This window comes from Oryctolagus cuniculus, chromosome 5, assembly GCF_051225735.1.
Source record: "Oryctolagus cuniculus isolate XC-2025 breed Fujian yellow rabbit chromosome 5, ASM5122573v1, whole genome shotgun sequence".
Lineage (NCBI taxonomy): Eukaryota > Metazoa > Chordata > Mammalia > Lagomorpha > Leporidae > Oryctolagus > Oryctolagus cuniculus.
The window spans coordinates 134817741-134839693 of NC_142871.1; the positions used below are offsets into that span (position 1 = coordinate 134817741).

Consider the following 21953-nt stretch of genomic DNA (forward strand, 5'->3'; position numbering starts at 1 on the left):
GGAGAAGCAGAGCTCCAAGACGCTTCCCAATGCAATGACACAGAGTGCAGGGGACTGAGCCCTGAGATGCTACAAGCCGGGAGCCCTGGGAGGAGATGCAGCCCCTCCTGGCTCCTCCCACGCCTTCCCACCCAAGGCGGCTCATGAGGAGCAAAGATAGAGTCCAGAGTCCAGAGTCTGCCGGGGGCGCTCCGTGCCCCTTCTGAAGGCGGAATGGAACCGCCTGTGAGAAGTCAGACCTTCACCTTGAAGGGAGCAAGGCGACCACAGAAGGCGGCTGGACACAGCTCAGGGCCTGCTCAATCTGCAAAAATCCGCTCCGGTGGCTGAGGACGTGGGAGCGCCATCTGGCATCTCGCAGCCAGCCCCTGACGCCAAGCTGAGCATCAGAGAGGAAAACGCTCTGTCCTTTCCCCCACCAGAATGTCAAGGCCCCGGGCGGAGGCCCCTCCCCACGGGGCACGTGGAGCCGCAGCCGCGGGGGGGGGGGGGGGCTCAGCCCGTGCGTGGGGGATCAGCGAGGGGGCGACGAAAAATGACTCTGGGGGTGAGCCTGGCATGGCGAGTGACCCGCCCGTGGGCTGCGGAGTGTGGTGCCCAGCAGCGAGGACCTTGGGGCCAGAGGGGAGGGAGGGGCTGCGGGCTGCGCACGCACCCACCGGCGGTATTTACGGCGCCGAGGGCGAGGGCGGACTGGTGCTTTCGTCCTGCTCCATCTGGCCCGCCCTGGCCGGGCTCCCAGCCTGACTCACCGCCGGCAGGGCCCGTCTGTCCTGCCAGCCCTCGGAGGGCTGCGAGTGATGGGGCGGGAGGGGAGGTGGGAGCCAGGTCCCTGCTAGAGGGCAGGGCCTGCGCCAGCCCTCTTGCCCCCGGAGGGTGGAGAATCCTGGCGCGGAAAGCACCGCCCACCCATCCTTTGGACAGTGAGTGAAACTGTGTCAGCCAAGGCAAGTTTCCTAGGCAGCAGGATGGCACCTGCTTCGGCTCAGACCAGCCTGAGCTAGAATTTCCCTAGTTGGCGCCACCGGTGCCCCTTCCCCTGGGCACCTGCTGCACTTCCCTGCAGGACCTGGGGTGTGTCTCCCTCACCTTGAACGCAGGTGGGGTTTGTGTCTTGCTTTGATCACCAGAAAGCGGAGATGACAGCTCCACACCGGATATAGGAGACCTGGCAGCTTCCACTCCTGCGTTCCCAGGGATGCCCTCAGGGAGAGAGAAGCCATGTGGGAAAAAGTTTCTGGTTCCTTGCAGCCCCTGCCAGCCACCAGCTGAGATGACCTTGGCATCACCAGAAACCACAGACAAGGTTCACAGCACAGCTGTCAACCAGCAAAGCCTAAAACACGAGTGAGGATGAACCATTGACAGCCATAAGATTTGTGCCGGCAGCCTTCCCCTGGGGGAGAACTGGGGGGTGCAGCATCAGATGGCTGTAGAAACAAGAGCCCAGGGCCGGCGCTATGGCGTAGTGGGTAAAGCCACTGCCTGCAGTGCGGGCATCCCTTACAGGTACCGGTTCGAGTCCCAGCTGCTCCACTTCCAATGCAGCTCTCTGCTATGGCCTGGGAAAGCAGTAGAAGATGGACCAAGTCCCTGGGCCCCTGCACCCACGTGGGAGACCCGGAAAAAGCTCCTGGCTCCTGGCTTCGGATCGGCACAGCTCCAGCTGTTGCAGCCAATTGAGGAGTGAACCAGCGGATGGAAGACCTCTCTCTCTCTCTGCCTCTTCTTCTCTCTCTGTGTAACAGGAAGGAAGGAAGGAAGGAAGGAAGGAAGGAAGGAAGGAAGGAAGGAAGGAAGGAAGGAAGGAAGGGCGGGCCTGAGCAGGCCGCCAGTATGCACAGGCAGGCAGCACTGTGGCCACATTAGGAAGAGGGGCCAAAGCAGGCGCTGCCAGTTGCCATTGGTGCAAAGGCGCTGGAATCAAGGATGGAGCTTATGCCGCTCCTGTGAATCCTTGGGACACAGCACTCTGTGGGGACGGGACCCACCCGGGACACAGCACTCTGTGGGGACGGGACCCACCCTGGGGAGAGGCTGCAGTGGAGGGACAGGAGACGTGAGGGGCAGGAGGGCCCGGGAAAAGCGGGTGTGCCCACTGTTAACTCACCGCTCCTCTGTGCCCACCTCCCACCCTTTCTTCCGCATGTCAGCCGGGCTCACAAAGCACTATGCCTCTTCCTAGTTGCATCCACCAGGAAGCCTACAACAGTGGTGAACTCAGTCACACAAGGGTCCGTGGAGCGCATACTGTGGCCTTGAAATACCATTTCCCACGAAGAGAGACTGGGGCTTCTTGGAGAGATGCTGCGTTTCAGGTTGGAGCAGAAAAGTACCAGGTAGGGGAAGAGCCTGGAGCACCTGCCCAGGCTGCTCTTCAAGACCAAGAGGGCTGGGGCCAGCGCTGCGGCAGAGTGGCTAAGCCTCCACCTGTAGCACCGGCATCCCATATGGGTGCGGTTGGAGTCCCGGCTGCTCTCTGCTGTGGTCTGGAAAAACAATGGAAAATGGCCTGAATACTTGGGCCCCTGCGTGGGGGACCTGGAAGAAGCTCCTGGATACTGGCTTCAGATCTGCTCAGCTCTGCCATTGAGGCCATTTGGTGAGTGAACCAGTGGATGGAAGACCTTTCTGTCTCTCCCGTTCTCTGTAAGTCTACCTCTCAAATAAATAAATAAAATCTAAAACAAAAACAAACAAACAAACAAACAAACAAACAAAAACTAAGAAAGTTGTGCGCCAAGACCTGGAGAGGCTCCCATTGGGCCACGGGAGCTTTAATAAACGTAAGAGTCGTAGTGGGTTCAAATCAATCAAATAAGCTTGAATTCACAGGTCATAATGAAAATAAAAATAATCAGTTGTGGGCCCGCATTGTGGCGTAGCAGGCTAAATCATCACCTGTGGTGCCAACATCCCGCATAATACTGGTTCAAATCTCGGTGGCTTTCCTTCCAATCCAGCTCCCTGCTAATGCACCTGGAAAGGCAACAGGAGATGGCCCAGTGCTTGGGCCCCTGTCACCCACACGGGAGGCCCAGATGGAGTTCCTGGTTCCTGGCTTCAGCCTGGCTCAATCCTGGCTGTTGCAGCCATGTTTGGAGTGAATCAGCGGATAGAAGATTTCTCTCTCTTTCTCCTCCCTCATCCCCCCTCTGTGTATTTAAGTAAATAAATACATCTTTAAAAAAATTGGCCATCAATTTTTAAATCTTTTTAAAAACATTTAAGAGAGTGAGAGAGCGAGCCAGGAGCCACAAATTCCATCTGGGTCTCCCACGTGGGTGGTGGGGATCCAACTACTCAGACCATCTTTTGTGGTCTTCCCAGGCACATTAGCAGATAGCTGGATCAGAAGCAGAGCAGCTGGGACTTGAACAGGCGCTCCAGTATGGGATGCCAGTGTCACAGGCGGTAGCTTAACTCACTACACAACAATGCTGGTCCTCCCCCCACACACCTCATTCTTTTGAATTCGCCTTGAAATTTTGTTTCTGGGGTGACAGCCATTTGGTGTAGCAGTTAAGGTGCCTGCATCCACAGTGGAGTGCCTGGGTTCGAGTCCTGGCTCCAGCTCTGGATTCTAGCTTCCTCCTAATGCACACCCTGGGAGGCAGTGGTGATGGCTCAAGTAGTTGGATCCCCTTGGCCAGGAGCCCTGGTGGGCATTTGGAGAGTGGACCAGCAGATGGGAGTACACACTCTCTCTCTGTCTCTCAAAATAATAATAATAACCAAAAAAGCTTTTCAAAATGTTTCACAGGAGTGGGAATGTAGTCTCTTGGTTAAGACATTGGTGTTCACATTGGCGCGCCTGAGTTCAATGCCCAGCTCTAGCTCTAGCTCCTGCCAGTGTAGACCCTGGGGGCCAGCGGGGATGGCTCAATTAGGTGATGGTAATTAGGTCCCTGCTGCCCATGCGGGAGGCCTCGGTTGAGTTTTGGTCTGATGTGGGCATGAGCCAGCCGATAGGAGCTGTCAGTCACTCATTCTCGCTGTTTCTCTGACTCTCAAATAAATAAAAAGTACTAAAAATTTTTCAATTCGTTTTCCTGGTTTTAAAATAGACTACTTTTTATATGTCACAGCAAAATTAAGCAGGCTCTGACCCAGCTCCACCCATTGTGAGTGTTTAGGGAGTGAACCAGTAGATGGACGATACCCCTCTCCCTCTCTCAGCCTTTCAAATTAATATTTAAAAATCTCTTTATTTTGAGGGAGTGGGCACTGTGACGCAGTGAGTCAAGCCCCCCTCGGGCTGCCCATGTCTCCTATCAGAGGACTGCGTGGTTTTAGCTACTCAGCTTCAGATCCAGCTCCTGGGTGATAATGCACCCAGGAAGCAGCAGATGACGGCTCAAATACGTGGGCCCTGCCACCCGCGTGGGAGACCCCGGTAGAGCTCCTGGCTCCTGGCTTCAGCCTGGCCCAGCCCTGGCTGTTGAACCAGCAGATAAAAGATCTTGTCCCTCCTCTTTTCCCCTTTCTGTTACTCTGCCTTTCAAATAAATAAGTAAATCTGTAAAAAGAAATCTTTTTATTTTGAACTAATTTTAGACTTAGAGGAAAGTTTCAAAAATAGTGCAGGATGTCCTGGTGTCAGCCTGCTTCCCTCCATATTAACCAAGAGGAGGAGTTAGCGTTAGTCCGTGTCATTCACTAAATGCAGATCCTACTGATGTTTATGAATTTTTCACCTGTGTCCCTTTTTTGGCTCCAGAACCTGATCCCTGACCCCACATTGCATCTGGTTGCTGTTTCTCCTCACTCTCCAATCTGTGAGTCTCGGTCTTTTGTGACACTTTCCAAATTTGGGATATATATATATATTTTTAAGTTAGCAAGCCAGAACCATTTTAAATGATATCAATACTAGGAGCTCTTTTTCTTTTTTAAATTTTATTTATTTATTTTCATTTTTTTATTTGGAAGGCAGAGAGAGAGAGACAGAGACAGAGACAGAAATCTTCCATCTGTTGGTTCGCCCCTCGGATGCAGGCCACAGCTGGGGATGGGCCAGGCCAAAGCCGAAACCTTGAACTCCATCTGTGTCTCCCGAGAGGGTGGCAGGGACCCAGGTACTTGGCCGTCATCTGCCGCCGCCCAGGGTAACGTTACAGGGAGCTGGACTGGCAAGCCGAGCAGACTGACATTCAGGCTGTGTAAGTGACTCCTGAAACTCAGCCTGAAGACAAGTGGCCCAGTTTTAAACATGAGCTGAAGACTAAACTGGGTACTGAAAAGTGTTTAAGATGGTAGACTTTACAGCATAGTAGGAAAAAAGATACACAGAAAGGGGCCAGCATTGTGGCATTGCAGATTAATCTCCCACTGGTGATGCCTGCATCCCGTACGGGCACTGGCTCATGCCTCAGCTGCTCCAATTCCGACCCAGCTCCCTGCTAATGACCTAGGAAAAGCAGTGCAAGATGGCCCAAGTCCTTGGGCCCCTGCACCCATGTGGGAAACCTGGATGAAGCTCCTGGCTCCTGACTTTGGGCTAGCCCAGCTCCAGCCGTTGCAGCCATCTAGGCAGTGAACCAGCGGATGGGAGACGTCTCCTCTCTCTGTAACTCTGACATTCAAAATATAAATAAGTCTTTTTTGTTTTTTAAGATACATGAATGGCCAAATGACCACATGAAAAAATGTTCAACAAGATTGATCACTGGGAAAATGCAAATGAGATTCCACTCTTTGTCTTCTAGAATGCTGTAACAGGCATTTGGCACAGTGGTTGAGACACCAGCATCCCGGATCATGGTACCTGGTTTGAGTTCCAGCTCCACTTCAGATTCCAGCTTTCTGCAGTCTGTGCCGTGGGGAGCAGAAAGAGGCAACTCAAGTACCGGAAGTCCCTGATACCCGCATGGGAAACCCACCATGGAAAAAGCCAGTTCCTGGCTCTGCTCTGCACATGTAGGGAGTGAACCTGAGATGGAGGGTCGACTGATGGATCTCTCCCTTTCTCTCTGTCTCTGCCTTTCACATAAAATGAAAATGAATTTTAAAAGTTTAAACTGATTTTTTAAAGTTCTGACATTCTAAATAGGATGCAGAAGAATGGAAACTCATTTATTGCTTGTGACACTGTACAGTGGTGCAGTGACTTTGAAAACCAGTTTGATGGTTTCATGTACATTTCAACACAAGCCTCTCCTAAGGCCTAACAATCACACTCTCCGGTATTTACCCAGAAAAACAGAAACATGCATCTATACAATAAAACCAAACACCAATGTCCTAGGCCCTTTATCAGTGACAGCCAAAAACTGGGTTGTTGTGGGGCCAGCACTGTGAAATAGCAGGTAAAGCTGCCTCCTGCAGTCCCGGCATCCCATATGGGTGCTTGTTCGAGTCCTGGCTGCTCCAGTTCTGATCCAGCTCTCTGCTATGGCCTGGGAAAGCAGCAGAAGATGGCCCAAGTCCTTGGGCCCCTGCACCTGCATGGGAGACCCAGAAGAAGCTCCTGGCTCCTGGCTTTGGATCAGCCCAGCTCCAGCTATTGCAGCCATCTGGGGAGTGAACCAGAGGATGGAAGACCTTTCTCTCTCTCTCTCTCTCTCTCTCTCCCTCCCTCCCTCTCTGTAACTCATCCTTTCAAATAAATTAATTTTTAAACAATTGGATTGTTGGTAACAATCCAAATGTCCATCCAAAGATTACATCAGCAAACTTGGTTATTCATTCAACAGACTACTACACAGCGATAGAAAGGAAGGAAATACTGATAGAGTCAACAATGAGGATGAGTTTCAAAACCATTCAGTTTAGTCAAAGGAACTACAATAAAAAAAAAAAAACTACACTGCATGAGATCAGTTATATGAAAGTTTAGGAAAGGGAAATCAGGGCTGGCACTGTGGCATAGCAGGTTAAGCCTCTACCTATGGAACCAGCATCCCATATGGGCATAGGTTCGAGTACTGGCTGAGCCACTTCTGATCCAGCTCTCTGCTAATGCACCTGGGAAAGCAGTGGAAGATGGGCCAGATCCTTGGGCCCCTGCACGAATATGGGAGACCCAGAAGAAGCTCCAGGCTCCTGGCTTCCTTGGGATCAAAAGGCCCAGTCCTGGCTGTTGCTGTCATCTGGGGAGTGAACCAGCAGATGGAAGACCTCTTTCTATGTATCTCTGCCTTTCAAAACAATTTAAGAAAAGAAACGAGAAATCTAATTTACAGCGACAGAAAGATGAGTCATTGCCTGGGTCTAGGACTAGGGAAAAGGAACTGAGTACAGAGGGGCACAGGGCAAGTTTTTCAGGTGCTGGAAACATTGTTTTGGCATGACTGTTGGTTACGTGACTTTATAAACTCATCAAACTGCACACTTAAAATTGGTGGATTTTGGGGCCAGCACTGTGACATAGTAGGCTAAGCCTTGACCTGTGGTGCCAGCATCCCATATGAGTACCAGTTCCTGTCCCGGCTGCTTGTCTTCCCATCAGCTCTCTGCTTTGGCCTGGGAAAGCAGCAGAAGATGGCTCAAATACTTGGGCCCCTGCACCCACATGGAGACCCAGAAGAAACTCCTGGCTCCTGGCTTTGGCCTGTCCCAGCTCTAGCAGATTGTGATCATTTGGGGAGTGAACCAGTGGATAGAAGACCTTTCTCTCTGTCTGTAACTCTGACTCTCAAATAAATAAATAAATCTTTAAAAAAAAAAGTAATTTAGCTATACCTTTGCTCTCTATAGCTTCTTGCAGCTTTTTTCTTTAAAGATTTATTGATTTATTTGAAAGGCAGAGTTACAGAGAGGCAGAGGGAGAGACAGAGAGAAAGGTCTTCCACCCACTGGTTCATTCCCCAAGTGGTTGAACGGTCAGAGATGCACCAATCTGAAGTCAGGAGCCAGGAGCTTCTTTTGGATCTCCCATATTCCTGCAGGGGCCCAAGGACTTGGGCCATGTCCCACTGCTTTCCCAGGCCAAAGCAGAGTTGGATCAGAAGTGGAGCAGCTTGGGGCTAGCACCGTGGCTCACTTGGTTAATCCTCCACCTGCGGCGCCAGCATCCCATATGGGCGCCGGTTCTAGTCCTGGCTGCTCCTCTTCCAGTCCAGCTCTCTGCTGTGGCCTGGAGGGCAGTGGAGGATGGCCCAAGTGCTTGGGCCCTGCACCTGCATGAGAGACCAGGAAGAAGCTTCTGGTTTCAGATTGGCATAGTGCCGGCTGTAGTGGCCATTTAGGGGGTGAACCAATGGAAAAGGAAGACCTTTCTCTCTGTCTCTCTCTCTCTCAACTGTCAAACTCTGCCTGTCAAAAAATAAATTAATTAATTAATTAAAAAAAAAAAAAGAGATGCAGACAGGACCAGGGGCGGCCCTGGCTGGGGCATTGCTCTTCCTGGATCATGAACTTCTATCCTCTGCCCCTGGGGCTCCACAGCACCGGCAGCAGAGAGCCTGCTGGGCCATGGTGCTGGCCATAGGGCCGTGCTCTCCAGGGCTTCCCCTGTGACTGCTGTGACAGGGATTTTCATAAAGGCCCAGGGATCTCAGAAGGAACCAAAGAGCAACTCAAAGTCTTTCCAAGCCGTAGTTCACTCATTTCCAATCTGGTGAGACCCCCAGGAGTCCCTGGGGACGTGGACTCCTTAAAGTCACTGGTCCTCAACTTTGGCTGTTTCTGCCAACCTGTACCCAAAACATACGTGTGGGAACATTGCTAACAGCTTATTTATAACAGCCAAACACGGGAACAACCTACACATTCACCAAGTTGGGACTGGGAGGCCGGCGCCGCGGCTCAATAGGCTAATCCTCCACCTTGCGGCGCCGGCACACGGGGTTCTAGTCCCGGTCGGGGCGCTGGATTCTGTCCCAGTTGCCCCTCTTCAAGGCCAGCTCTCTGCTATGGCCCGGGAGTGCAGTGGAGGATGGCCCAGGTGCTTGGGCCCTGCACCCCATGGGAGACCAGGAGAAGCACCTGGCTCCTGGCTTCGGATCAGCGTGGTGCACCAGCCGCAGCGCACCGGCTGTGGCGGCCATTGGAGGGTGAACCAACAGCAAAAGGAAAACCTTTCTCTCTGTCTGTCTCTCTCTCTCACTGTCCACTCTGCCTGTCAAAAAAAAAAAAAAAAAGAAGAAGAAGAAGAAAAAGAAGTGGGGACTGGGCAGACAAATTATCTTTACATGGAATGCCACTCCACAGTAACCACCTAGTAACACCTGCACCAGGCCTAACAGTGGGGAGGGGCCGCTGGCCAGGCCCAAGCTCACACGGTGGTGACATCGGTCCGCAGCGTACTGGGAGTGAGTGGAAGAGATCCTCCCGGGGACTGGACGCAGTGTGGTCTTGGTCTCTGTGCGAGCCAGCCCTGCAGCACCCTGGGCTGAGGGGAAGCCTTTAGGAGGGAAGAGGTTTATTTTGGCTCACGGTTCGGAGGGTCACAGTTCAGGATCAGGCAGACCCCCTGGTCTGGCCTTGGTGGAGCTTGGCAATGGGGATGCTCCACACGCGGGCCAGGGAACACCCTGCCCTCCACACTCACCTGTCTGTCTGCTGATTGGATCATGGGGCCCCACCCTGACAGCCTCATCCAATCTAATCACTTCCCATGGCCCCACCCTCAGACACCATCATTCAGTTAAGTTCCATCTTAATCAACTAGCATGAGACTCTGGTGTGGGGGTCAAGACTTTATTTAGTGCATGGGGAGACATTTAAATTGTTTTCCAAACCATCACTGCCTGGATGGTAGTTAACATAGGAGCTCCAGGCTCCTGGCTTTGGCCCAGCCTTGTCTTCGCTGTTGCAGGCATATGGGGGAGTGAACCGGCCAATGGAAGATCTCTTTCTCTCTCTTTCTCACCCTCTCTGTCACTCTGCCTTTCAAGTAAATAAAATAAATCTTAAAAAAGAGAGAGAGAGACAGAAGTCTCCCATCCACTGGTTCATTCCCTGTGGGGAGCAACTCGGACTAGACTAAGTTACTGGAATTAAGACTTATTCTATGCATCTGCTCTCCCACAATATGGCGCTGAGAAGGGAGTAACAACTTCTACGCAGCTGCCTCTCGCCAATTTGATTGACTGAGCTGCAGGAGCTGATCTTGATTGGAGGAGAGCAGCGCGCTCAGCGTGTGGGTAGCAGAGCACGGATTGGTGGAAGAGGACTATAAAGGAGGAGAGAGACAACATGCACGAGGAACATCTAACGGGAACATCTATCTGAAGGAACACCTGTGCAGCCCCCGAGAGAGCCGGCCGGCGGTGTGCCGCTCCCCCGCGGAAGTGGGGAAAGTGGCTAGGGGGAACTGCCCTTCCACGGAGGTGGAAGGGTCGGTAGCCAACCCGGGAAGAACCAGCAGCAAACCCGGGGAGGGCCGAGCAGACAAAAGAACAGCGCAGGGTCCTGTGTCATTCCTCCACGAAGAGGGGGAGCGACATAATGGTGCCGTGACTCGGATATGAAGCCTAGGCAGGGTCTTGTGTCGTTCCCCCACGAAGACGGGGAGCGACAATTCCCCAGATGCCTGCAACAGGCAGGGCCAGGCCAAAGGCAAGAGCCCAGAGCTGTCAGGGTCTCATAAGCAGACAGCGAGGACCCAACCTCTTGAGCCATGCCCTGCTGCCCCCCAGGGTACACATTAGAGGGAAGCTGGGATTGGGAGCAGAGATGAACGCAAACCCAAAAATGGGATACAGGTGTCTCAAGTGGCATCTTAACCATTGTGTCAAATGCCGCCCCAGGTTAAGAGCTTTTGTATGGGGGCCGGCTCTGTGCTGTAGCTGGTAAAGCCACTGCCTGCAGTGCCAGCATCCCAAATGGGCACTGGTTGAAGTCCCGGCTGCTCCTCTTCCTATCCAGCTCTCTGCTATGGTCTGGGAAAGCAGTAGAAGATGGACCAAGTCCTTGGACCCTTGCACCTGTGCCGACCTACAGCACAATGAACTGGGTTTCCTGAAACAGAGAGTGGGAATGTGGGGACAAGGGTGCAAAGAATGGAGCCAAGACAAGTCCTGATCAATGCTCCTTTATTGAACAAATCCAGTAGTATTTAAACATGACCAGTTGTTTACAAGAAGGAGCACAGAAGATTTACATATCAAAAAGGCTTTTAAGGTTACAAAGAGTTCCTGACAAGGTTCTTAATTATTGATTACAAGGGTACAATAAAACACTTGGGTGATAAATGCAGGTTTCAGCTGTGACTGATTATCTATATCCTCTCTTGTGAAAGGTTTAGGTTCTTCCTGCCTCTTCCCGGAATCTCCCTAGCCTAATTGTGCCCACAGCACCCAAATGGGAGACCCGGAAGAAGCTCCTGGCTCCTGGCTTCAGATCACAGCCACTCCGGCCGTTGCAGCCAACTGGGGAGTGAACCAGTGGATGGAACACCTCTCTCTCTACCTCTGCCTCTCTGTAACTCTGCCTTTCAAATAAATAAATAAATCTTTAAACATATATAATCAATTAGAGTGTTGATTATTCACCAGCTGACTTCAACAGTCATTAAAATCAGAGGTGTTAACGTGAAAAGATTCTCAGAGGAAAAAAGCTCACAAAACATGTCATACATAACACATGTATATGGGCCGGCACCGCGGCTCACTAGGCTAATCCTCCGCCTGCAGCGCTGGCACGCTGGGTTCTAGCCCTGGTCGGGGCGCCGGATTCTGTCCCGGTTGCCCCTCTTCCAGGCCAGCTCTCTGCTGTGGCCCGGGAGTGCAGTGGAGGATGGCCCAAGTGCTTGGGCCCTGCACCCCATGGGAGACCAGGAGAAGCACCTGGCTCCTGCCATCGGATCAGCGCGGTGCGCCGGCCGCAGCGGCCATTGGAGGGTGAACCAACGGCAAAAAGGAAGACCTTTCTCTCTGTCTCTCTCTCTCACTGTCCACTCTGCCTGTCAAAAAAAAATATTAAAATTGTTTTTTTCTGGCTTTTTTGGTTATTGTTACATTATTTTATCTTCGTGTTCTCTTTCTTCCTGCTCCAAGAGTATGGAAGAGTCACCTGCAGTTAAACTATAGGGCAGGGAAAACAAACACGTTACCAGCGTCCAGTTTCAGCGGGAACACAAATAACCAGAGATTGAAAACGCAGGCGGGCTCCAGACAGCGCTGTCCTCGCGCATGCGCACGAGGGCGGGCAGAGCAGCAGCGAGAGCCTCGCGTCCCTCAGGCACCGCCGAGGCCGCCCCAGACAGCGCGCGGGTCCTGACGGGGGGCGGGGCCACGCCAGCCCGGAAGAGACGCTGCGCCGCGCATGCCCCTTCCTTTCCGGCCTCGGCTCCGAACCCTACAGCCGCCGCGGTGAGTTCTGGCGGGGTTTGGTTTCCATCGGCACCCATCGGGGCCATCCTGCCGCCGAAGCGCCCCCGCTTCTGTAGGGTCGGGCGGGGGCCTTCTCTCATTCTTTCCACGCATGTATTTTTGAGCAGCGAGAGGGTCTGGGGCGCCTTTCCCTGGGTAGAGGGACGCGGGTTGGCGAAGATTGGCGTCCGGTTGACGGCAGGAGGATGAAGCTGTTGCGCGAGGGGGCCAGCCGGGCGAGGCTGGGAAGACAGCAGCCTGCCTGCGCACGCTTAGCTCGGGGAAGACCCGAGTCGGCGCCGCCTGCCTGGCTGGCGCTGGAGCTCTAGTCGGGGAAGGAGTGGAGGGGCGAAGGCCTTGGCGCTTCGCCTTGGAGTCAGCAGCCTGTCGAGAAGCGACAGCTTTCTTCCCCGGAACGTGTCTGCGCGCCTTAGGGTGCAGCCGCCGATGGTCCCCAGGTACCCACAACGCAGTCTGCTGCTGCTTCTTTTCCGCATACGCCGTCGGGGGCGCGTGCAGTAGTTTTTCGATCTGCACATTTCTGTGGGGTGCCCAGTGGTTTGGCGGGGTCGTTATGAGGCCCGTGAACTTGGCCATTTTCCTTTCTGCAGATGTTGATGCCCAAGAAGAATCGCATTGCCATTTACGAACTCCTCTTCAAGGAGGGGGTGATGGTAGCCAAAAAGGACGTGCACATGCCGAAGCACCCGGAGCTGGCGGACAAGAACGTGCCCAACCTCCACGTCATGAAGGCCATGCAGGTGTGTGGGGGGCTGGGAGTGGGGTTTTGGGTCATCATCAAGGCCGACTAAACGTGTTTGCCTCTCGTTTTAACCCCCAGGCTTCGGCGGCGGGTTTAATGGTCATTTTCTGCCTTGCAGTCGCTCAAGTCTCGAGGCTACGTGAAGGAGCAGTTTGCGTGGAGACACTTCTACTGGTACCTCACCAACGAGGGCATCCAGTATCTCCGGGACTACCTCCACCTGCCCCCTGAGATCGTGCCTGCCACCCTGCGCCGCAGCCGACCCGAGACCGGCAGGCCCAGGCCCAAAGGTACACGGCAAGGGGCCAGCTTGGAAGTGGGAGGAGTGGGTGTGGGGACAGGGGTGTTCTCGGGAGACATCGTTGTGTCAGCTGTAGAAGGGTTATGGCACACGGACTCTTGGTCAGGTTCGGGAACCTTTGTCCCCTGGCGTGGGACTTCCATCCTGGAATGGCCTTAGACGAGTAGAAAGTTGGTCTGTCTTCTCCAGTCCTTGTGCAAATATCCAGACATGGGGTAGAGCATTGAGTGACCATTTTGTGAGCAGCAGAGTGAGTTTGTGCTTTCTCAAGGAGTCCAAAGCAAAACTAATCATTGTGGGAAAATGAACCATTTTGTATTTTTTTGGCAATGGGGGCAGAAATTACAACGTTAGAGGGAAAACAGATGCGTGTACAACTGTGGCGTGCAGTGCATCTTGGCTGGGGAGCTATCTTCTGACTCCTGAGATCATTGCTGGCTAAGAGTTGCTTGTTGGCAAAGGGTTGGGTTCCTTGTCACGTGAACTTTGTAGGAGCTGCAGAGACGCTGTGGGCTGCGGGGCTGAGAGGCAGAGGTTTTTGAAAACATGCTCATCAGACTTCCCCTGTTCTGAAGAGTGATTTCATGGAGTCAGGAATGTGTGTTGGTAATGAAAGCTCCTTGAGGTGGGATTCTGTATCTACAGCAGAAGTTCCCTCCTGCATCTGGGGGGAAACGCCAGCGCCTTTCTGTCGCAGGTTCTGATTGAATCAGTGTGGGTGGGCCTGGTGTTTTGTCTGAGTTTTTTTCCCACTTGCCATAAAGTCTGTTTCATTTAACTTTTTACTCATACAGATTTCAGGTAAATTCTAGGGTGGTAACTGGGTGAAGATTTTTTAGAAGATGAAATTGTTACTTCCGTTTATGGTTTTTTTAAGCTGTGCTTTAGCAAATATTTGGCCCTCCACATCCGTGGGTTCTGCAGCCACAGATTCAACTGAGGAACATAAGTATTGGGGAGAAATTGCATCTGTACTGATCTGCATACACTCTCTGGTCATTGTTTTCTAAATATAGCAGAACAAGCATTTAAGTTGTGTTAGGTACTGTAAATTAGCTAGAGGTGGTTTAAGGTATATGGAAGGATGTGTGTAGCTTATAAGCGAGTACTGCGTCATTTTCTATATGGGACTTGAGTGTCCAGGTATCCCAAGAGGTGTTGTACTCATATCCCATGGCCTGATAAGGTAGATGGAGAAGCTGACCCTCTTGATAGCCTCTAGGTTATATGCTGTGGGCCTTACACCGTATGCCATGTTTTCTATTTGCATATTAAATTTTAGCTTTTTTAAAAAGTTATCTGAAAGATAGAGTTACAGAGAGATCTTTCATCTGCTGGTTCACTCCCCAGATGGTTGCTGGGGCCCAGGGACTTGAGCCACCCTCCTCTGCTTTCCGTGGCGCATCCACCAGGGAGCGGGATTGGAAGACCGAATCAGTGCCGACATCAAAGGTGGCGGGCAGTTCAGGCCACTATGCAAGATCACCAGCCCCTGAATTTTCCCTCCTACAGAGATGAATATACTTCAGAATGTTGACAGTTTACGTGCTTGTAGAAATAGCCAGTTTTCTAAATTTGTCACGTGATTGGGAAACACTTCGTGTTGAGAAGCACGGTAAAAGAATGTCATTGCAGATATGTGGCGTTCTACCTGAGATGTGAGTTGTTGAGGCCTTTGAGGAGCCAAACTGATGAGGAGTATCTGTGGAGTCAGTTACTAGCTGACAGGGAGAAAGGAGTTCTGTCCCTGTTAACTTACGGTAACTAAGTGGTTGTCCGCTGAGAACGAGACAGTAGTGCAAACTTTCTCTTTAAGAGGTAGAGTTCCCAGGTTGTCCTGTGTTCATAATGTGGTTTGCTTCCTGTAGGTCTGGAGGGGGAGCGGCCTGCGAGACTCACAAGAGGGGAAGCCGACAGAGACACTTACAGACGAAGCGCTGTGCCCCGTGAGTAATGCGTCGCCTCTTCCAGGGCCCTTGAGTGCAATCTGGATTCTGAGTTGGCAAGATGACAGGGCCACCGAGAGAGGTCTTGGCTTCAGTCTGAGTCAGCACACCACCAGGAGTTGTTGGGGTTTCCTCCTTCTACACAGGGATTCGATAGATGCTGGTTGGATGCTGAAGACCCAGAGGCTGTAGTTGAAGAACTTTAGTGCACAGTGGACAGCCTTGAGGGCAGCAGCAAGCTTTTCTGTTGAGCTCTTGAGCAGGGCTCGCTCAGCCACTGCCAATGATTGCTTAGTGCAGAGTCTTGTTTCAGAGCTGCAGGTTTTGCCTTAATTCAGCAGACGTGCTGAGCTCCTCGTGTGCCAGGAGCTGCTCTGGGAGCTGGGGAGACTGTAGCGTCCCTAACAGATAGATAGAAGGCCGTGCTCAGCGGTCAGGGGTGCAGGTGTTGTGGAGGGAGGATTGAAACCCAGGGACAAGCACAGGTGAGACAGAAGCAAGCTCCTGATAGCGGGCAGTGAGGGGCCGGCCAGGGGCGGTCTGGGGGAGGGGCACTCCAGGCAAAGCCTTTCCTGGAGGACGCCTGGCTTGGTGGGAAGATAAGAATGAGCCATGGTAAGGGCTTGTGCTTACTCTTGACTGAGATGGGGAGCCGTCGGCAGAGGAAGTAGCATCCTACCTGCTAGTCTTTGTGCAAAGCAGTTAATTATGATACATAAGCAAGGTATAAATGGGGGAATTTTTGCTAGTTCTACCTCATTCACCTGTGTGAAGTAGAAGTGAATGCTGGGCCTGAATGCTACCAGGCAGCAGTGAGGATGGATCTCCAACTCTGGTATCAGAGGTGATTGCGTGGATTGGAAGTCATCTGTGCAGGGATCAGTCAGAACTCTTAGAGGGTGTGAGAGTCGGGCATGAGCCATGGGGGTCCTCAGCTTGGTGATGGGGGTGTGCGGGAGAGCATTTCTGGCTAGAGCTTGGATGTGCAGAGGTACAGAGATAGAGTGAACATGTGGCGTGCTTGCCAAGCCATCAGGGAGGTGAGCAGACAGCAGCCTGTGGCGAGGGTGAGTATGGTCTGAAAAAGATTATTTAAAAGCAGAGACAGATTCTTCATCTGCTGGTTCACTCCCCAAATGGCTACAAAGCCAGGAGTCAGGAACTCCAGCAGGGTCGAGCCCATGGGTGGCAGGGGTCCCAGCACTTGGGCCATCTGCTGCTTTCTCAGGTGCATTAGAAGGGAGCTGGATCAGCTGAGCAGGACGGGCACGAGGAGCTACTTAACCCGCTGTACCACAACGTCAGCGCCCACACCTTTGGTTTGAACTAGTGGCCACTATATAGGGTATTGCACCACTAACAATTTCTTCATGTTTGCTTCTCCCGTGGCATCCATGGGCCATCGCTGCCTTCGTCTCGCTTCTTCCTCTGTTAAGCTCCCTCTGTAAAATTGGTGCTGCTCTCAAATGGATGATCAGTCACCCAGTGGGAAGTTGAGGGTCCTCGGACCTTAGAGGGCAGGGCATGCGGTCCAGGCTGTGTGGTTAGGACCGCTTTCCTGGAGGAGTTGAGGGTTTGGGCTGTGAGTTTTTAAGGGTGACACAGGGAGGCGCAGAAAGGTACTTTCCCCCTTGGTGGGAGGGAGCCAGGGTGGCTCATGACATGTTCCCCTCCACTGCTGGCGCAGTTTACTTCATGGCGTGGCAGCTGTGCTGTAAGAAGAGTGGGATCAAGTGGCTGTCCCCCTCGCTCTGCAGTGGAACACATCATCTCTGAATTTTTATTAATATAAAGAGAGTCCATAGGTACAATTCTAAGATAACCATACTTCCCTCCCCCAGTCAATCAAATCACAGGATGTATTGGTCCTACATGCTTTTTGTATTCTGTGTTAATGGCTACGTAGCCAGGAAACCCATATGCCGTTTGTCTTTTGGGGACTGGCTTACTTCACTAATGGGTTCTGATTGCACGCGTGACGACTACTCTTACATTGGTATTCCTTTGCAGCTGGTGCCGACAAGAAAGCCGAGGCTGGGGCTGGGTCAGCAACTGAATTCCAGTTTGTGAGTATCTTCTGTTCCCTTTCCATCAGCAGTCATTTGTTTAAGCCTCAGTGCTGCGGGTGTGGTGGGTCTTGTCCCTCCCTTCCTTGTCTTTTTCCCCAAATCCCCCCAATTCCAAATTTGACATTGAGATACATGCAGACTTTTGTGACTATGAATTACTGAAGTGGATCTCCATAGATGAATACATGTGACATAGTGGTATTATTTCATTAACGATGGTCATAACTTCCTGAATCTGTTTCCTTAAGTGAAGCCTGGCATTGAACTAAATGCTGCAGATAGGGTGGGCTCTGAGATCAGAGCCTCCATATTCTCAGAGATGATGCGATCCTGGGCAGTGGCATTCTGCCACAGTCTCATCCATAAGATAGAGGTGGAGATTATAGCTATCAAAATGATTGTGAGGTAGCTAATCCAGGTCAGGTGCTCAGCATGGGGGCTGGCGTGTCGTTGGGGCAGCTGTGAGGCAGGTCTAAACAGCACACAGTCCCTCAGAGATGTGAACTGGAGGTTTGCTTATATGGTAGAAACAAGTTCCCATCCCATGCCAGGTGCTTCCATATGTGTGACCATGGGCACGCTCAAGGTGGCCCAGGTTACCTCTGAGGAAACGGGCCTACATCTTAGTGTGGTCCACAGGCCAGCAAAGGACCAGGCTGACTCATGCCTGGGCTCTGCAGTAATGACAAGACAAGGTTAGCAGAGCCCTGAAGAGGTAGGACTGGGAGTGACGCTAATGCTGATGCTTTCTCTTGCAGAGAGGCGGATTTGGTCGTGGACGTGGTCAGCCACCCCAGTAAAGATGGAGGGGATTATTTTGTGTTAAATAAACTTGTAGCCAGAAAAACAGTCTCACGTGTCCTTTATTGCATTGCGTAACCTGACTGCAGTGGTTACAGGTCAGAATAAAAATGAGTCAAGACTGAGTTGGGTTTGGGAGTTGTCCTTGTTGCTGGTGATGTCACTTGCTGTTAGAGCTGCGCACTTGGCTTTGTCACATGCCCTCGGCTCTGTCCAGCACCTCCCTGCAGGGGCTGTCTAGTATGGGACCACGCCTAAACTGGGCAGCTTCTGCAGACCAGCCAAGCATACTCAGCTCTGCGCGGTGGGAAAGTTGCAGTTGGTTCTGTGCCTGCTGCTGGGACATCTGAGAAGTGCTGGGGAGGGAGGCTGAAAGGGAATGCTCTTCCTGGAATCCTTTACAGTTCGGGGGGGGGGGGGGGGAGTGCAGTAGTGGTGTTCATGCCTGAGGTTTAATCTGGGTCTTTGAGGCTCTGGGTTTTTTTGTTTTTAAGATTTACTTTATTTGAAGGCAGGGTTACAGAGAGAGTCTTCATCCACTGGTTCCTCACGTGGCCACAAAGGCCAGAACTGGCCGATCAGGAGCTCTGGGTCTCCCACATGGATGCAGGGGCTCAAGGAGTTGGGCCATCCTCTGCTGCTTTACCGGGCCACAGTAGCCACAGTAGAGAGCTGGATAGGAAGTGGAGCCGTGGGACTTGAACTGGGGCCCGTATGGGATGCCAGCACTGCAGGTCAGAGCCTTATGCAGGCCTTAGGCTCTAAGCTTATAAGACAAAAAAAAGAAAACAAAAGCCAGCTTGAAAGACTGCCTAGCCGTCTATAGACTCCTGAGAGTTTTGTGTCTCCATGGTTGGAATAAGTGGGCAACTGGAGGTTCTGCCATCCCAGGGCTCTATGAAAAGAGTGCATTATGAGCAGTTTCCATGAGCGGTGGCCCAGCACATGGCGGTAAGTGGACATGGGTGGTAATGTTCAGCTTTCTGGTGAGGATGCCAAGGGCCACCTTTGGTCCTAGAGGAGCTGTGATGGGGAGTTGGCGGGGGGGGGCGGTGAAAGGACCATTTGGTGCTCTACCACAAGTGCACTATCTAGCCTGGCAAGAGCTCAGCAACAATCTGGATTTTGCTTTGCTGAGCAAGACTGCAGCCTTGGCTTGCAGATGATCATAAACAGGAGTTGGGGGGGGCGGGGCTGGAGCACCAGCTCTGGGCCCTAGCCAGGCCTGGTGTTTAGTCCGCAAAGCAGGCTTGGGAGTTGCATTTGTGGGGTGTTTGGCCATGTGGGGTTAAGTCCTAAGGTAAGCAGGTGGGTTTTGTGTGGACAGCCACCTTTATCTTGGTAGTTACATTATAGGCCACAAGGTGGCAGCTAATAGCAATTCCTTGTGTGGTGCTGGGAGGGGCGCTTTGGAATCGGCCACCAATAGAGAAACGCTTGCTTTGGCAGAAAGGGGCAGTGTTTGCGGAAGCTCATTTCAGCACTGCTTTGGCTGCCCTGCCAACGATTGCTTTTCATCCAGTTTCTCTGCTGGCTGTAGTGATGTCAAGTGGTTTGCCATGTTCACACGCCTTGTGATTGTTTAACCTGGATTCCGCTGAAGTGTTAGCAGCTCCCGGCCTTTCTGTTTCCCACTAAGGTCAGCAAGCAGATGGGTTTCCTCTACTGCCCTGGCGATTAACTGGCCCTAAAACAGCCCTGTTTTTCAACCAGGGCTCTTTGCCAACCCCTTGTGATTTAAATGAGTTCCAGAATATATTCTCTGGGATGAGCCACGGCCTCGGGATCTGGAGAAATCCCGAGGGGTCTCCACGGTAATCACAGCCTGTTGATAAAAACACGCAGGTGCAGGTGGCTCTTGCTGTCTGCCAGCCCCTCTGCCACTTTGGTGGGCTGAAATGGCCCTGCCAGTCAGTACTCATTCCCTAGCGGCTCGGGTCACTGCTGGCACATGCTCCAAGAAGCAGGCTCAAAATTTGTCATCAAGCACCTCACTGGTGAGAGAAAAACAAAGCTGCGTAAAAGTATGTGTACACGGCAAGTTATGTTCAGATTGCATTCTAAGGAGGTGCAAAGCAGGGGGTTTCCGGGACGGGGGTGCCGAGACCAGTCAGGACAACTTGCAGAAGTTTGGCTGGGAAATGAAAGTGCCAGGTGGGGGGCCGGCATTGTGGCATCGTGGGTTACGCTGCTGCCTGCAATGCTGGCATCCTGGGAGAGAGCCTGTTTGAGTCTTCTCTGCACTTGGGAAAGCATGTGGGAAACCTGGATGAAGCTCCTGACTCCTGGCTTCTGCTTGGCTCAGCCCTGGCCGTTGTGGCCATTGATGGAGAGAAGCAGATGGACGATTCTTTCTATTAAAAAAAAAAAATGCTTTTCTAATAAGCCTTTAAGAAAATTTTATTTTAGTACACAAAATGTTTGAAATCGCTGCATATTTTTTTATAATTGCATTTCCAGAAACTTGTGGAGACTCCCCATATATCCATTTAACCTAGCAGGTAAGACACCACAGGACCTGGGCTAAATTCCTCACTCTGGCTGCTGGCTCCAGCTTCCCGGTAATGCAGATCTCGGGAAGCAGTGGTGATGGCAGATCTAGATTGAGTCTGCGCCTCGCTTTGGTCCCTCAGCCCACTCCTGGCTACTGCTGGCATCTAGAGAGTGAACCAGTAGAGGGGAACCCTATATAGCTTTGTCTCTGTCTCTGTGTCAATAAAATACAGTTATCAGTAAAAAAAAGCAAACTTGGGCTGGCACTGTGGCACAGAGTTAAGCAAGCTTCTGTCTGCAGTGCTGACATCTCATGTGGGTGTCAGTTCGAGTCCTGGCTGCTCCACTTCTGATCCAGCTCTCTGCTAATGCACCTGGGAAAGCACTGGAGAATGGCCCAAGTGCTGGGCCCCCTGCACCCACGTGGGAGACCCGGATGAATCCCCCAGCTCCTGGCTTTGGCCTGGCCCAGCCCTGGATGTTGTGGCCATTTGAGGAGTGAACCAGGGGATGGAAGGTCTCTGTTTCTCCCTCTCTCTCTATAACTGCCTATCAAATAATGTTAAACAAAAACCTTAAAAATGCCCAACAGCATGAAGGTGAGGTCTGACATGCCAGGAATGCCTGATGCTTGGCAAATAGCCTGAACCCCTGCTGCAGAATCTGTTCGGCTGAATCGGGTCTGCCCAGTGACCGCAGTGGGCACTGAGTGGTCATGGGTAAACCATTTAGTCCACAGTGAGTACAATGCACATTCAGCTTGCTAACGGGAAAGGGAAGGGCAAATCCATCACTTGATTGCTCACTTTTAGAAAGGGAAACTAGGACAGAATGAGGGCACTGGAGGGGGCGGGGGAATGAAAAGAATTGTTTAAAAAGTTACAGCCCATAGAAAGCCTGGAGCCCATTTCTATTTAAAAGTGCTTTATTGGAAGCCTGTGATAAATGCATGGCACAAGTCCAAAAGGACAGCCACTTGAAAAATAAGCCCTGCACGGTTTACGGACATGTCAAAGAGGGCATTGTGAGGAAAAGGGCATCTTGAAAAGTACAGAAATATTAAATGAGAGAGGACACCCGAGCCAAAGGAATTTAGGAGGCCTCAAAATGGGGCAAAATTTATGAAAGACACAAATAGCATAAAGAAATTCTGAAGGGTACCTGCAAGAAATGTCAAAGTAAATAGTTCTAGTTTATTTAAGCGCATGGAAAGTAGATCAGTTGGAGAATCTCGGGGCATCAGTTCATTAATGTGCAGGAAACAGCGAGCAGTCAGCATCTTTACCTCTGTTACACACAGCTTCCCCTTCATCTAAAATAACT

General features: G+C 51.9%; 1 protein-coding gene and 1 long non-coding RNA gene across 3 annotated transcripts; both read left to right on the forward strand.

Moving 5' to 3' along the window:
- Positions 1 to 636: 636 nt before the first annotated feature.
- Positions 637 to 6624, forward strand: LOC127493049 (uncharacterized). 2 transcript variants are annotated; one of them, XR_016234656.1, is made up of 4 exons: positions 637 to 1306; positions 1510 to 2602; positions 4721 to 4778; positions 5709 to 6624. It is a non-coding gene; the product is annotated as an uncharacterized LOC127493049 (long non-coding RNA). The 2 variants fall into 2 exon arrangements; XR_016234657.1 differs by lacking the exon at positions 4721 to 4778 and having other exon boundaries at positions 639 to 1306.
- A 5592-nt stretch (positions 6625 to 12216) lies between these two features.
- On the forward strand, positions 12217 to 18183 carry RPS10 (ribosomal protein S10). The gene is made up of 6 exons (XM_002714611.6): positions 12217 to 12257; positions 12869 to 13018; positions 13139 to 13310; positions 15190 to 15267; positions 17278 to 17333; positions 18095 to 18183. The coding sequence occupies exons 2-6, from the start codon at positions 12869 to 12871 to the stop codon at positions 18134 to 18136; spliced, it is 498 nt and encodes a 165-aa protein (XP_002714657.4). The 5' UTR covers positions 12217 to 12257; the 3' UTR covers positions 18137 to 18183.
- Positions 18184 to 21953: the final 3770 nt, after the last annotated feature.